Source organism: Drosophila subobscura, chromosome E, assembly GCF_008121235.1.
Source record: "Drosophila subobscura isolate 14011-0131.10 chromosome E, UCBerk_Dsub_1.0, whole genome shotgun sequence".
NCBI classification, from domain to species: domain Eukaryota; kingdom Metazoa; phylum Arthropoda; class Insecta; order Diptera; family Drosophilidae; genus Drosophila; species Drosophila subobscura.
In genome coordinates this window covers 7931685-7945943 of record NC_048531.1, presented here as the reverse complement: position 1 = coordinate 7945943, position 14259 = coordinate 7931685, and the positions used below count along the sequence as shown (strand labels likewise).

The 14259-nt window shown below is 43.8% G+C and overlaps 4 protein-coding genes across 17 annotated transcripts in view; 3 read left to right on the top strand and 1 right to left on the bottom strand.

The window, feature by feature from the left end:
- Positions 1-14259, bottom strand: part of LOC117891763 (SH3 and multiple ankyrin repeat domains protein 1) — a 62931-nt gene that overhangs the window by 18751 nt on the left and 29921 nt on the right. For 9 of the 13 annotated variants that reach the window (XM_034797399.1, XM_034797386.1, XM_034797397.1 and 6 more), the window contains 2 exons: positions 11186-11716; positions 4756-4773 (listed from right to left, as the gene is read on the bottom strand). In XM_034797399.1, coding sequence (XP_034653290.1) covers positions 4756-4773; positions 11186-11362 — 195 coding nt within the window. In that variant the 5' untranslated portion in view covers positions 11363-11716. The remainder of the gene's footprint in view (positions 1-4755; positions 4774-11185; positions 11717-14259) is intronic. The other 4 variants (XM_034797392.1, XM_034797395.1, XM_034797390.1 and 1 more) reach the window with 1 other exon arrangement.
- LOC117891787 lies at positions 8765-9440 on the top strand. The gene is made up of 3 exons (XM_034797459.1): positions 8765-9046; positions 9109-9244; positions 9302-9440. Exons 1-3 carry the CDS (start codon positions 8825-8827, stop codon positions 9385-9387), a joined length of 444 nt encoding a protein of 147 aa, XP_034653350.1. The 5' UTR covers positions 8765-8824; the 3' UTR covers positions 9388-9440.
- On the top strand, positions 9456-10283 carry LOC117891786. 2 transcript variants are annotated; one of them, XM_034797458.1, is made up of 3 exons: positions 9456-9637; positions 9715-9981; positions 10047-10283. In XM_034797458.1, the coding sequence occupies exons 1-3, from the start codon at positions 9514-9516 to the stop codon at positions 10112-10114; spliced, it is 459 nt and encodes a 152-aa protein (XP_034653349.1). In that variant the 5' UTR covers positions 9456-9513; the 3' UTR covers positions 10115-10283. The 2 variants fall into 2 exon arrangements, with proteins under 2 accessions (XP_034653349.1, XP_034653348.1); XM_034797457.1 differs by having other exon boundaries at positions 10044-10283.
- On the top strand, positions 10285-10993 carry LOC117891785. The gene is made up of 3 exons (XM_034797456.1): positions 10285-10551; positions 10608-10731; positions 10789-10993. Exons 1-3 carry the CDS (start codon positions 10285-10287, stop codon positions 10878-10880), a joined length of 483 nt encoding a protein of 160 aa, XP_034653347.1. The 3' UTR covers positions 10881-10993.

The window sequence follows — 14259 nt, the reverse complement described above, 5'->3', positions numbered from 1 at the left end:
CTGGAGTGCATTAAATCAATCTCTGGGGCAGCTCCCTCCCTCTTGTGAAAGCCCTGACCAGGAAAGTGGGCAGACCTGCGGTATGCCTGCCTGCCTGCCCTTTATTTACGGTCCAGTGTGGCGGCTTGAGGTAAAAAAGAGAGCAAAAACACTCAGCCACAGAAAATTATATCTAATAATAAATTTGTTTCACTTGAAAATAGAGCAGGGATAAGTGGCAATGAGAGCACCAAAAGGAATGCCAAAGAACACGGAAAATTCTACTTCAATAATGAAAAATGTGGACAGACCATCTAGAATCTTCCCCCACTGTGCCTAGAAGAATACGATTTAGTCCTAGAAATGATCGAATATCAGGGCTCATCACTAGGGCCCTGTAATTAGGGAACATTTCATAGCTTAGCTGCCGATGTGGCAACAATTTCCCTATTAGCTGGCCATCAAAGGCGCAAAAAATACTGCCAATTGGTTGGGAAAGGCGGCAGTGCATGAAATCTCACAGCTCGTAAATCGATGGCAGCTCCCCCCAGAGACATATAGACGTCACACCCCCACCGCCAGCATCTGTGTACGTTTTGGGGCGTCGCCAGGCGCGCGAATTATGCCACCAAAGACCAAACAAATGCGAAATCTTTTTTCTTTTTCCAAACATTTTTCCTCTTGCATGTTGCCAAATTGCTGGACTGCCGTGCGGTGCGGAGCGGTGTGGCAGAGTCGGTTCGAGATGCAATTGGAGAACCCAAACCAGAGGCTGCGGGTCTCGATGACTGCTGCACGTGCGCGGTATCTGCAAACGGGTTTTTGCTACTTTAATTTAGCCAGCCACATGGCAGCAGCAGCAGCAGCAGCCGAAGCAGCCGCGGCAGTGGCGGCTTGCATCCAAAAGATATCTATGCAACGGCAGCCTGCAACTGAAGGACACTCTCCGGCCTCTCTGGCGTCGCCGCGTAAATGAGGTGGAAAAACTGCGCGAAAACAGAAAATGCCACAGAGCCCAGTCCCCAGCGATAGGTAAGGAAAAACCAACGTGGCAAGAGGCTAGAAGAAACACAAATGGAATGGGGGAAAGACAAGCAGGGAATTTCTGAGACCCTGTAGTAATGCGAAAGAAGCTACCATTATAATGTGGCAAGCCAAAAAGTACGGCTAAGGCACACACCCTTCTTTCGGCCAAGACATTTACAGGGTATGCATAGAAATGTGGAGAGAGCAGAAGGCCCCAGAGTAAACCGTTCAGAAAATTGTATCGAAAAATCTGCGTCTTGTTTGGCTTCCAGGCTGTGTTCTGTTCCTCCTGCTGTTCCTCCTGCTGCTCCTTTTAGCCGAAGTCAATTTTGCCAGAAATGAACTCGAGATATTTTCCTACGATCTGCCCCATCCTCATCCTCTTTCTCCTACTCCATCTTTTTCTCTTGTGGCTGACTGTCCTCCCCTTTTCCCCGTTTTTCATCAGAGTTTGCTCCATTCGGCGCTGCGAGCATTTTCGCTGGCGTCAAATGTTCTTTTCTTTGGCGTTACTTTCAACTAGGGCTAGAGGCAGGCCACGCCCTGTAAATTGCTGGCATATTTGGGGATGGAGCAGCATGAAGGCAAATGCATCGACCCCCACTCTTTGCCACGTTGCCACAACGTTTAAATAGCTCAAGTTATTGCAACCAAGTGAGGACCAATATGAGAACTAGGAGAAGCACTACAGCAGAATTCCTCATCCCCAACCAAGCTTTTGGCATAGTTCCCGACGCAAGTTTTATTCTCTAAAAAGAGTTCTTCGTCTGCATTTGGTCATAGGGAACTCTGGTCGGTGCCGGGCACCTCCTTTATGCCAGCTCTCGTGTCGAGTCGACACGACTCGAATGGCACCAATTGAGCTGTGATTTAAGTACGCCATAAATGGCTGAAGTGCGAGATTGAGATACTTGACGATAACTCCTCTGCGATGCGACTTTTGTACTCACTCAATGGCACTCAGGGCATATTCGTATACGTATACGGGTTGGGTCGGGTTCTATTCGTTTCTTACCTGCAAGCAAAAAAGAGAAAACAACAACGATAAAGTTTACTCGATAATGGTTAATAATTGTATGGTGTTGGAAATAACACTAGCCCCGCCCTCCTCCCTAACACTTGATTCATTATAATTATAATATCCGTTATGGCATCAATGTTTTCTTGCTCCCTCGACTGCTCTCAAATGCTGGGGGCTGGGATTGGCATGGCCCCCCACACCATCTACTCGATTATCGTACACACACAAACATTTTTATATTTTAAAACAAATTGATGCACACAAAACATACTCGAACGCCGACAGCCAGCGGAAATGGTTCATTGTTCTCCAGTGTTGGGGCGACGGAAATTGAAAAGCAACCCAAAACCAACATCAAATTTAAATTTGCACAAAAACACACAAAAAAATGAACGTAGCCGAGCATTAAATGAAATAAAACAACATAAAATTGCCATTAAAAAATGTAGTTAGAGTGCCACACACATGGAGGGGATGCGGGTGCGTTTCTGAGTGCCTGAGTCTGTGTGTGTCTGTGTGTGTACTGTTCAATTTGCCTGCAGCTTACGAGGCGACCTCCCAGAGATTTTAAATCGCTGGTTGTACAGCTTTAGAGAAGGTTTTATCACGGGATCCAACAGAGCACACTTTCATCGCTGATTGCGAATGATTGTAGAAATGGCTAAAGCCGAAAATACTGCCAGTAGATGTTGAACGATTTTTTATGGCAATCAAAATAGAGAATAGAATAAAACTATAAATAGAAAAATATTAGCCTAGAGATTTATTTTAATCTGTGTGCACAAGAGCTAAATTCCGAAAATGATTTTTTTCGTTTTCTTTATGCTTTTTGCAATCATGGAGCAGTCTTAGAGCCACTGTCTGACACAGCTGCATAAATGTTGAACAGTTTTTACTTTAATTTTCGATAATAAAGTGCGATTTTATGGCGTCAACAAAGCGACGCATTTTTGCATCTACTGGAAACGGCTGCTTACGAGTCATTTATAAATAAGAGAAATTATGCATTAATCAGTGTATTTTATTAATTTGACAAAAAGATTATTCTCAACGTAACACATGCTGGCGGAATATTTTCTTTTCTTATGTGTCTTTTCTCCGTTATTTGTATTTGATCTTCTGTTAATCCTCTGTCTCTCCTCCGAATTAATTACGTCAATTGCTCTAGATGAAAATAAAATGAAAACCTGACAAACAATAATATTAGTAACCCCGCGACATGTAAATTTGTATGCCTGTAATTACACTTATTAATTTGATGACGCATTTTGAAGATCAGCTCGAAAGAAATTGGTTTTCAGGTTTTAGCTGGCAATTATTGTCGCATGCGCTTTGTTGTTTGCTTCGTGGACAGTTTTGCAGCCACTCTGGTTGGCTTACTCTTTGTGAACGACTTTTGTAATAAACGTTGGCACTCCCGACCCTCATTGCTCGATTGCCATTGTATTCGAGTAAATTACCGTTGCTTTATGCAACATTCATTGATTCCCAAAGAGATAATAACAGGCACAGAAACGACAGAAACAACAAAAAGAGAGCAAATAATTTCACAGTCAAGGTCGCTTGGAGGACGGCTGACACCGGCAGCTGGGTGTTGTTCTGGGTCGTGAGCTGGGGCTGGTTGGAGTTCTATGAACTGTTAAAAAAACTCACTTTGCGAGCAACAATAATTAGCATTGATTCAGAAACAAAGTATGGCTCTGTCTGTTTTTGTTTTATGCGATGAAATAAATAAATTAACAGCGGCACGAAAATATCTACAATAAATGGCGTATATCGAAAAGTTGTTCCCGGATTCCGTAAAAAAAACAAAAAGCAATTAATGAAACCTAACCGCAATATCTACAGAAATATTTGGGAATCTCCCTCCTTCTTTTTTATTAGTTTGTTTCCCAAAAAGTATATGGTTCGCCCCTACTGATAAAAAATGCGTCAGAAATGCAGTTGAAATATTTTGTGGTTTCCCTCTTTGCGGTTGTCCCTCTGTAGATGATAATGCTATCGAGAACTGTCCAATGGCGACCCGAAACCACTCACAGACTCTGTGTGAAGTGGACAGGGACATGGCTCCATGCCCATTCCCATTCCCACTCCCATTCCCTCCTCTCGTGGTCCATTTGAGAAAGCCTGACGCCTGACGCCTGAAGCGTTAAAATCTTTTTTTCCTTTTTTGCATTTTAATTGAATTACACGGGTAGGCAGGGGAGGGAGAAGGAGCTGTGCTTGTTCGAGGACGGAGTGCACCACCAGAGCTCCAACGATACGGAGGGAAAAATAGTTCCTGGTCGCGTGGTCGCTTCGAGCCATAAATCTGTAACTGTTTGCTGTACTTGACACATTTCGTAGTTGGAACTGAAGTTGGCCCGTTTTGTGGCGAGTAAACCAAATGTTGTTGCCGGCTAAGTATTTGCGTAGGCGGTGTATTCACTGTACACAAAGACTTACATAAAAGCAAATATGTAAATAAGTGTATTTGAGAGCCGCTGCAGGCCCCGTGTCCATTACAATTAAACTTAAGCTTAAATATTAATAAATATTCAATGAGACGTTGGAGCATGGCCCTACCTAACCGAATGGCAAAACACTCTATGGAAAACTCACACTTTGAACCTGGGAGTTTGGGCGGGCATCTAGATATGGGAAATTAATATTATCAGAGTTAAATGTAGATGCTTTTTTAGCGTTAAGCCCGTCATTGAATGAATTTAGGTAGAGAACCAAGCACCAACCTTAAACCAGAAGGCCACCTGTGCCACGCCGCCGTGAATCATTCATTCAAGTGGAAGACACAAGACGAATGCAGCAGCCACAGCAGCAGAAGAATCCGCAGCGATGGCATTGTTCCAATGGTTCATCATTCATTTGTTTACATCACATGCGACGGTACAGCAACGGTTCAAAAGGTCAAGCACATTGCGTATACGCACACGTAATGGGTTGGATGCCAGGGGTTGCCAGGTGCACCATTTCGTTTCCAATTCCATGCCCAGCGTTGTCATCAGTTGTTGTGTTGTAAAGTTTGTTTTTTGTGGAATATTCAATTAAATAAAATTCCCAAAGCACGACAAATTAATTCAAACAGAAAACAAATTGAATTAATGATTAAAAAGTAAAATGTGGTGGTTTTTTTTTTGTTTTGTTTTGCAGGTTGGTTGCTGGTGTGGTTTTGGGGCTGTCAGTTCGCATCACATGCCGCTTGTATAACTATAACTTTGTATATGTACATGTATGTACATATGTATTTATGCATGTACATTGCATTTTCATGTCTGGCACATCCTTTACATATTACGCATAAGCAATTTTTCAGGGCAGATGATTTTGTACATTTTGTGAATATTTTGATGCTTGATTGTATTTTTGGCATGCCAGATATACGCATATTCAAACGCTTTAAATCATGGCTCCCACATGACCTTTACATGCATGCCCCAGATGATACATTTTTACATATGTATGTATGTATATTTGTTTCATTCATACATATACATTGTTCCCATCAACTGGGTTTACTTGCTCTCTTTCAATCGAGTGTAGGGACCGCCACTACACTTGGCCTGCCTATCGGCGGCATCTTTATTGTTCAGAACAATGGCTGAACCTCAAGGAGAAGTTCGCTCCCGCTTGCAGGGTCGACTGTGGGGTTAAATTATCCACAAAAGTATGTGACATTTCTTAAATGGAGGAGCCACAGAGCACCGAGGACACAACAGGCAGAAAGGGAGAGGATGACAATGTTGCAAGTTAAGTTCTTGCCGGAATTAACGGTTCAATGGAGAGACAGAGATTCAAAGATAGGCACACACGCACACACACACACCACACACACACACACACACATGTCATCGTGTCCTCGCGTATAACTAGGTCTCTATGCCACTTAGGCTCAAGAGCGAGAATGGGACACAGAATGGGGCACCACCCAGTCGCTGAAATGATGTCGTGCGTGCCCAAACTATGCAGCATCATTAAATCTAACGAGCGTCAAGGGTTTTAGCGGAGACAGCAGGCCCTGCGAAAATGTCTACATTTTCCATGGCATTAGAAAACTTTTGATAGAAACATCACTGCGCAAAGGATGTGCCTGCTACTCGTGTTACCCATTAAGTTGGCCTAATTGAGGGATTACCCATTATATCATTGCCTAATTGACATTGCTCGGGCTCTTTTCGGCAGCGTACAATTTCCAATTCTCAATTGAATCAAGTCGCGCTCTGCTCTGGTCACAAATCTGAACCGCGACAAGTCCTGAGGGGGGCACGCTGACCACATTTCCTCTTTCCTTTCGGCTAAAATGAATTTCTCGCTTTAAAGACCCCGCTCTACGCCGCCTGTCTGTCACTCTGCCTGCTGCTTCATGAACTCTAGCCTGTCAAGGGGATCCTTACTGTCTCTGCTTGGTGGCATTCAATTAAATATACTTTTAGCACAACTTTATCTGCAGCTTAAGAAGTTTTTGTCAGCGTTACAATTTATTGATGGCATGGCAGAGACACTCAATAGAGGAGCAGTCCAATTGAAAATAAGGGAATAGTTAGAACAAGAATAGGATATCGAAAAGAACCCATTACCAATTGTTCCTCTGAGATATACCATAAAGTCCTTAAGAGTTAAATATTCTGTGACAGTCTCTTTAGCAGCATTCGCTTGTGCGTCTCGAGTCTTCCATCGTCACCAGTTGGCTGCAATGAAGTGTATACCAAATAACGTGTCAATCGACCAAGGAACAACGGGCCACATTTTGGCTAAGATCTGCTTACTGGTTTCTTATCTGGCAAAGTGGTTTAATAACTAAGTCTCTAGCCATAGCCATAACCATATCCACAGAGCCCTGAGCATTACATGGAAAACAACTTAAATGGAAACCGGTACGTATCGCCCACCCAGAAAGAAACACAGATACAGCTCGTACTGTACAGCAGCAGATCATAGAAAAAAGCTTCGCTTTTGAGTGGATTGGATTTGATTTGATTAGCAGGCGGAAGTGAACTCCAAGAGGCCCACCCACACCCTGCTCTAAAGTGTAGCACTGACTGATTGATTGACACTCCGAGCTGACTGGTGGATGGATTGATTGACGCACTCTGGTGCTGTGTGCAATGTAAAGCTGAAGCAACCCTCGCCGATGGCCTGATAAAGGACAGGCAAATAAATACTTTTCTTTTGCCATAAATGTCTGATGAAACCAGATAATGGCTGAGAATCCGATAAAATTGTGTCTTTGGTCTTTGACTCGTTCGGTTTGACTCAGTTCTTCAGTTCCTGGCTATCACAAAACGAAGCAACACCTCAATTGAGGTGCAAATATTTGCACCATGATGCCATGAATTGTATTCTTTATGGCACCTGCCACGAGTATGTACATAGATATAAATAGCTCTTTCTCTCTCTCTCTCGCTCTTCTTTCTGTGCTGTAAAGCCGCGATAAGATATGTGACCTGCCTGATGATTGATTTATATGTAGCTATGTATATTTTCATATCTGTGAAGGCAGGAAATGGGCTAAGAACCTGATATGCTTTCCAAAGATACAAGAACTCAAGTGAAATGATAGTTTTTACTTAAAGATGCAGAGAATTCACATTCACATTAAATAACAAACAAGTAAATCCTCTGAAACTAACGCTATAAACACATAAAGAGTCAAACAGAGCGCTCTGTTTTCCCACACCGCAAACACACTGCACAGAATTTACAACATAATTCACCAAAAAGCGAAACAGACACCACTAAAACAACTCCATCGCCATCGCCAGCCCAGCCCCCATGTCCCCGGTTGCCACTTGCTGAGTTGGCCCAAAACGGAACCGGGACCAGGCCATGCAATTAGCTGGAGGTCATTGTGTTTCGGTTCAACCGAGTTCACGTTGAATGTTCAGCACAGTTCGGTTTCGGTCCAGTTTCCGTTCGATTTGCAATGGTTTTGCGGTTCCAATAACAGAATGGGCGCGGCCTGGCCCGGTCCGGCCCCCGCATCGGTTTTGACATTGTTTGGACAACAATTTGTCCAGCAATTTGTTATTAAATGTGTACGAATCGATTGGCCATTGTTTGGGCGTTAATTAACACAGGAAGAGCGACAAAGGATTGAGCCAGAAGGGTTTGCTGAAGCGGACGTTTCGTTTCCGTCATGGAAAAACCTAAAATCCCCTAAAGGGTACCGTGACAAGTGATCCACGGTGAAGAGGATTAGTATCGACAGTGGAAATAGTTTGAAGTCCACGGTATCGGCAGCTTCGATCCATTCAAAGTTCTCTCTCTCTTTCTCTACGACTCTGGAGTTTCCCTTGACAGGCGGACTGCCATTCAACTGTCAAATATCTCTTCTATCTGCAGCGTCACGATTTTCCGGGCACGACTCTGGCCGTCCGGTCTTGGGTCTTGATTGCATTGAACTTCAAATTGAGGACTTTGTAGGGGCGTGGCCGAGCTTTAAGGGCACGTGGCAGCTTCTGGCTTGGATGCAATGCCAATCAATGAAAGGCTGCATTTATTTGTTTGCAAATTGATTTATTACCACCATGGTAGAGGAGGTAAGTCTGCTCCTTTGAAGAAATTAAGAGTATTAGTTTCATCTGCTTATCATACCAAGAGGCATCGATATATGTATCTAGCTATGGCTGTTCAGAGATTATCCTGCTATTAGGTTACGTGAGTTTCGACACACAGGAGTTGCCACCTGCCTTCTGTACACAGTAATGCATTCCCTCCTTTTGGGGTCAACTGAGCTTTGAGTTTTAAGTTTTTAGTCAAAATTATATTGAGTTTTATTTCTGGCATAGAATCTTCTCACTGAGGATGTTATTTAAGAAGTGCTGCTTCTTTTTGTCGCTGGACAGTGGCTGCTTCATCATTGCCCTGTTCTTTTTGAGCTTCCACGTGGGCGAGATGATTACCCACTCCAACGATTGCCTTTTCGTGAGAAATACATCCCAAAAGAGCTGGGCAGTCATCCTGATGGCGGGAATCCTAACAATGGGCATCATCTCCTCCGGATTGCTAATCTACGGTGCCAAAAGGGTGGGTCCCAGTCCAGTTCAGTCTTAATAGTCTGAATACCGTTTCTTTTTGCTTCATTTCAGAGACGTCAAGGACCCGTCCGCTTCTGGCTGACTGTCTTTACAATTATTCTGTTTTTGTACATCATTTTGTGCATTGTCGATATCATTGCAGAGAATCCGCCACCGAGTGCCATCTTCGTACAGATATTGATCATTGGTGAGGTCATTGACACCATGTAATATCTGTTCCATAACTAATGAATATCCCTTACAGTTGCATTGATCTACTCGCTAATGGTAGTCCACTCCTTCTACAAGGCTCTTGGCCGCGCAAGCGACGACGATCCGTTTATCCCCTGATTAGCATCCTTTTCTGTTCTCCGGTTTACTATCAAAATATACGAGTATATTTAGTACCCTGGAGTTTTACGTCAGATTTTCACAGCTTTTTCGAGAAACAGACACGAGTATGCCCCAAATTGGAGCATGTTATTGAGAACATGTTGCGGTTGCTGTAGCTTGAGGTACGGATGCTTCCTGGTTGCCATGTACACGGCCCTCACCTATACGCTGCAGCTGGTGGCCCTGCTGATGTATGGATTCATTGAAGGTGGCTAGGTATGATTCACCAGCGGCTGTGCAACCATCACTGATCACTGATCCTCCCTCTCGCCCACGCCCACACAGAGTACGCCGAGAGCCAGATCTTCTACTTGTTTCTGTCCGTTCCCTGCGCCATCGGTGTGGCCGTGTCCATAGTCCTGTTCGTGGGCGCACTGAAGAAAAAGAAAAATCTCTTGTTCCCCTGGCTGATAACGTTTGGCGTAATTTCGATTGTCCTTATATTGGCTCTAATCGGCAGCCTCATTGCGGGCTCCACCCAGGACAATGTGGAGGAGAATCACGTTGGCTCTGGCTTCATGCGACGACCCTTCATTCAGACATTCAACCTGCGTGAGTATTGCGCATTACCCAATGATATTAAGAGCTCTGATCTAAGATTTAATACTCCTCAGTAGTGCATTTGTATGCCTATTTGGTCGTCTTCTCCCACTACTTTGAGCTGAGGGATGAGAACATTTTTTGATCAAGTAGCCAATCATCTTCCCATCTCCCCGCCTGTCAACAATCTCAATCTAAAATGTTTGTTTGGGTTCATTCAGTAGAAGAACATAAAGCCTCTCACACACTAAAAATTAAAAATTGAAATTGTTTCCCTTAAAATAGTTCCTTGAGCAACAGTAACTGCCACCAAAGATGGCCTGTCATTGCAAGTATCTGAAGAAGATCTTCTCCAGCTGCTGCTTCTGCTATGCGCTGCGCACCGGGACACTGCTCTTTGGTTGCATCTTTCTCACGTGGTTCGTTTACATCGTGGCCGGCACCGCCTTCATGATGGAGTGCATCTTCCCCAATGAGTACCAGGAGAAGACACTCGTCGCTCCGGCAGCCCTCAAGACAACGATGGTCTTCTCATTCTTTGGCATTGTCGCAGCCGCCCTGCTCTGCATCGGAGTGCATAATGTGAGTAGAGAGAGACCCGACCCTTATCCACCCAGTTGTTAATACTTCATTCGCAGAACAACGAAATGCTCTTTACGCCCTTTCTAATCTTCACACCAATTTGGATAGCGGTGCACATCTTGGTCCTGCTCATGTACCACCTGGTCCTGGTCATAGTTCTACTGACAATTGTCACATCGGGTAATAATCTGCATAAGGCTACATGTCCATGGATTTATAGTTACATTTCGCTCATAGGTTTATTGATCTACGCCTGGCTGGTTATATTTTCCTACTACGTTGAGCTGATCTACGCCTACGATGAGGAGCTGCCACCAGGCTTTATATAGAGACCAGCTAATACCTGGAATACCTAAACGCAAATGCACTGACTCAAATGACTCTATTTATGTTTCGTTTAAATTGAACTTCAATAAATTATTCTAAATTGTTGTATGAGAAAAGGCAAAGAGTTTTTCCATGCGAAAGAAGGCGAAATATCACTTTTACAGAGACAGAGACTCATGTTATGATTGTCTATCGCTTGCCATAGATCTAGGTATGTCATTCCAGGTCAAACATGTGTAGCATGCCACGCGTTGCATTTCGCTCTATATACAGTATGAAGAGATAATGATGATGGGATGGTACATACCTTTGGCAACGAGGCGAGCACCTGCTGCTTGACATCCCAGACGAGACGCTCCGATGGGAACTGCAGACACTTGTAGACGTTCAGCTCCGGCACATGGATGCGCACCAGCAGCCATCCGTCTCGTGGCTCTGGCGGCGGTTCATCGTCAAACGCACCCGGCCCGGACGTGGCGTCCATGTTGGCCGGGTTCTGTTTGACTTTCGGTGTTGGTGGGTGATACGTCGTAATTTTGACGGCTTTTCTCTCCAACTCCCTCTCTCTATCTCTACCAATGTTCCCCTGTGTGCAGGCAGGGGCTTCTTCTCCTGTGTGCAAACACTCTCCTTCCTTTCTATCCTTCCTTCCTTTTGCGGCTTACTATTTATCGATTCGATGATTCCCTAATGGTATTCTCTCGTGCACTTCGCTTAAGTTGAATGCTTATTTGATTGGTCGGTAGGTTGGTGCCTTTTTCTGGTGGAACGCGTTTCGTTTGGACATTTCGTTGAAGGTTTTAGTACTCTTCCGTTGACTGGGACGCATCATGGATCTCTAAAACGAGCAACAAATTTATGAAATTAGTAACATTAAAAATACACACGAAGATGCTTTGAGAGTGTGTCTACCTCTCTCTCTCTCTCTAAGAGATACATTAACATTGGATATGGCACTGGCACTTATAATTTATAATCTCTCTATTTAATGGTTATATCATTTAAGGCCCAAACCACTTGAAAAACAACTTTGTACATTAATTTTTCACTTTTATTTATCTTTTTCTGTTGGATAAATGCACTTCCATGGCAATTTCATTCACATATTCACATAAGACAAACCATTTAACCCATTGACTGTGACTCCCTCCTCCCGTACTGCTTCCCACCCACTGTCTCCCCCATCACGTACATATGTAGGTGAAACCCGTTTTCCACAGCACTGGCTGCTGGCGTTGCTGAATACTTAATTTGTAAATTGGTTTACATTTGCAGCAAACCGAAACGCAGAACCCTCCATCAATTGGAGGAGTCGACGCAATATCTGTCGTCTGTCAATGCGTCTCTCAGACTCACCAAAGGAGATGGAGATGGAGACTGGCTGGAGGACGCGGCTGACAACTGGGAGACAGTTTCAGCTGGCGATAAAAACGAGAGGGAAAGAAAACCGCATAAAGCATTTCTTGTGGCAGTAGTTTTGGGATATTGACATTTTGTATCTGCCACATTGCGTGGCAATTGCAGTGGCAACTGCAATTATGCACAAATTAAATTCACACGCTAAGCTCCAACGCGAAGGCGAAGGAGAGGGTATGTGGAGAGGGGGTGGTGGCTGTATGTAGAGCAGAGCATGCAAATGTGTGCCACAGTGTGCCGCGCGCTGACAGTTGTCGCTTTGTGTGCTGACACAGGCTGGAGGAGCGGTGCGGGGCCCGGTGCAGAGGTAACTGCTGGCGGCACACTGTGGGCGGAACGGGTTACCCACCAACAAGTCTGCACTTTGTCGCATTTAATTGCGGAGCGTGTTGATGATTGCATTCAACTAGTTACCACTACGCGAGAGAAGGGGGTGGGTGCAAAAATGGAATATAGAAAATGCTTGCAGGCATTGAAACATAATGAGTGCGATGAGGATGTGCCATCCAGGATACATGTGTGTGTGTGCGTTAGCGGGGATTAAATGAGAGATGAAAGGGAATTCGCGTCACTGCCATCCATTGAAGAGACACAAAGAGACTTTCAAAGATTACAACTAAATGGTTTTAATGCATCTTTAACAGCATTTAGATGGCATTTGGAAATGTTACATTTAGTTGAAGAATTATTCTCGAATGAATTGAGTTCGTACAGGCTTTCCATTCTTTATCTCAGCTCCATTTATATTTAATAATAACCTTCTCCCATTAATATACGGACTGTTGTGTGCACAAATGAATGAGTGACACCCTGCCTGGTTCACTGCCCTGGTTCACAACAAACAATAAATAAAAAGCCAGAGAAAGAAAGAAAAAGATGTCACGGTCAAAAAACTTCACCGAAATCCATAAATTAAATGATAAAGTAAGTACGTAAATACGTGAAACGAAATGAAGACTGCGTTTAAACAGGTGAGACTCAGGACAGAGGCAGAGACAAAAGGCCCGTTACCTTGGCCACCACGCACCTGTCAATCAAACCCAAATATAAATACTTCTCGAATGGCTCAAGTGAAATTATCAGCCAATGAATACGCAACCAAAACAATCGTGCGAAGTGGGAAGAGAGGCACAATACACACAAACACAGGTAGACTTCTTTTTGATAAGACCGGGAAACGTGGCCAAGACATTGATATTTGATAGGCAAAGGGGCCATCGTAACTGTTGATAAGCCGAAAGTGGTTTTGGATTTTAGTGGCGCTGTGCTTATAGCCTCGAAGAACGCGTATTTAATTGGAGTCGAGTCACACGCCACGTGGCTGGCGCATATCATTCGGTTGGAGGTCATTCACGGGGGGTTTAATGCTGTTCCTAATCAAGCCAGAAAGATTAAAGCCGAAGACCAATAAAGACCAAGTTGATTCGCTGCACAAAATCTGTGGGATTATGTGGAAGTTTAATGGAGTTAAGCGCAGGGCACTCACATTTAATATGTTCTGATTTGAATTAGTAGCCTACAATAAACTAAAAAAATCGATCTTATTTTTTGGCGCTAACTGCCGCCAGTAGACAGTCAATTCCACAGGTAACACGGGTCAGGTCAATGGTTTTATTGGGTATGTAATTTGGTATTACCATTCAATTGATTTTTTTATAGGTTCCATTCATTCCGGTCAGTCAGCGATTGCATTGATTGACTTTTCAGTTTTTTTTTACTTTTAATTTGAAAAGTTGTGTTTTGGATATATGTATAATGTGATCTGATTCTGCTGGACAGCAATTGGACTCAACATGCGTGAGCCCTCCTCTCACAACGCTCGCCCATTCACTGATTGCCAGCGATTTTTCACTTGAACTAATGGGAAAATTATGCTCGACCTTTGCGAATGGTCGCTGGGGTGCTTTGCAGTGCTCCACAAACTGTCAGTAAAGTAAATCAAAGTTTATTTTGCCATTTTTTGCC

Excerpts from the sequence above, each read along its gene's own strand:
- LOC117891787 (XM_034797459.1), top strand. The coding sequence starts at position 8,825 with ATGTTATTTAAGAAGTGCTGCTTCTTTTTGTCGCTGGACAGTGGCTGC. Across the intron at positions 9,047-9,108 it reads TAATCTACGGTGCCAAAAGG|AGACGTCAAGGACCCGTCCG; the intron begins GTGGGTCCCAGT and ends GCTTCATTTCAG. Across the intron at positions 9,245-9,301 it reads CGTACAGATATTGATCATTG|TTGCATTGATCTACTCGCTA; the intron begins GTGAGGTCATTG and ends TATCCCTTACAG.
- LOC117891786 (XM_034797457.1), top strand. The coding sequence starts at position 9,514 with ATGTTATTGAGAACATGTTGCGGTTGCTGTAGCTTGAGGTACGGATGC. Across the intron at positions 9,638-9,714 it reads GATGTATGGATTCATTGAAG|AGTACGCCGAGAGCCAGATC; the intron begins GTGGCTAGGTAT and ends ACGCCCACACAG. Across the intron at positions 9,982-10,043 it reads CATTCAGACATTCAACCTGC|TAGTGCATTTGTATGCCTAT; the intron begins GTGAGTATTGCG and ends AATACTCCTCAG.
- LOC117891785 (XM_034797456.1), top strand. The coding sequence starts at position 10,285 with ATGGCCTGTCATTGCAAGTATCTGAAGAAGATCTTCTCCAGCTGCTGC. Across the intron at positions 10,552-10,607 it reads TCTGCATCGGAGTGCATAAT|AACAACGAAATGCTCTTTAC; the intron begins GTGAGTAGAGAG and ends CTTCATTCGCAG. Across the intron at positions 10,732-10,788 it reads ACTGACAATTGTCACATCGG|GTTTATTGATCTACGCCTGG; the intron begins GTAATAATCTGC and ends TTTCGCTCATAG.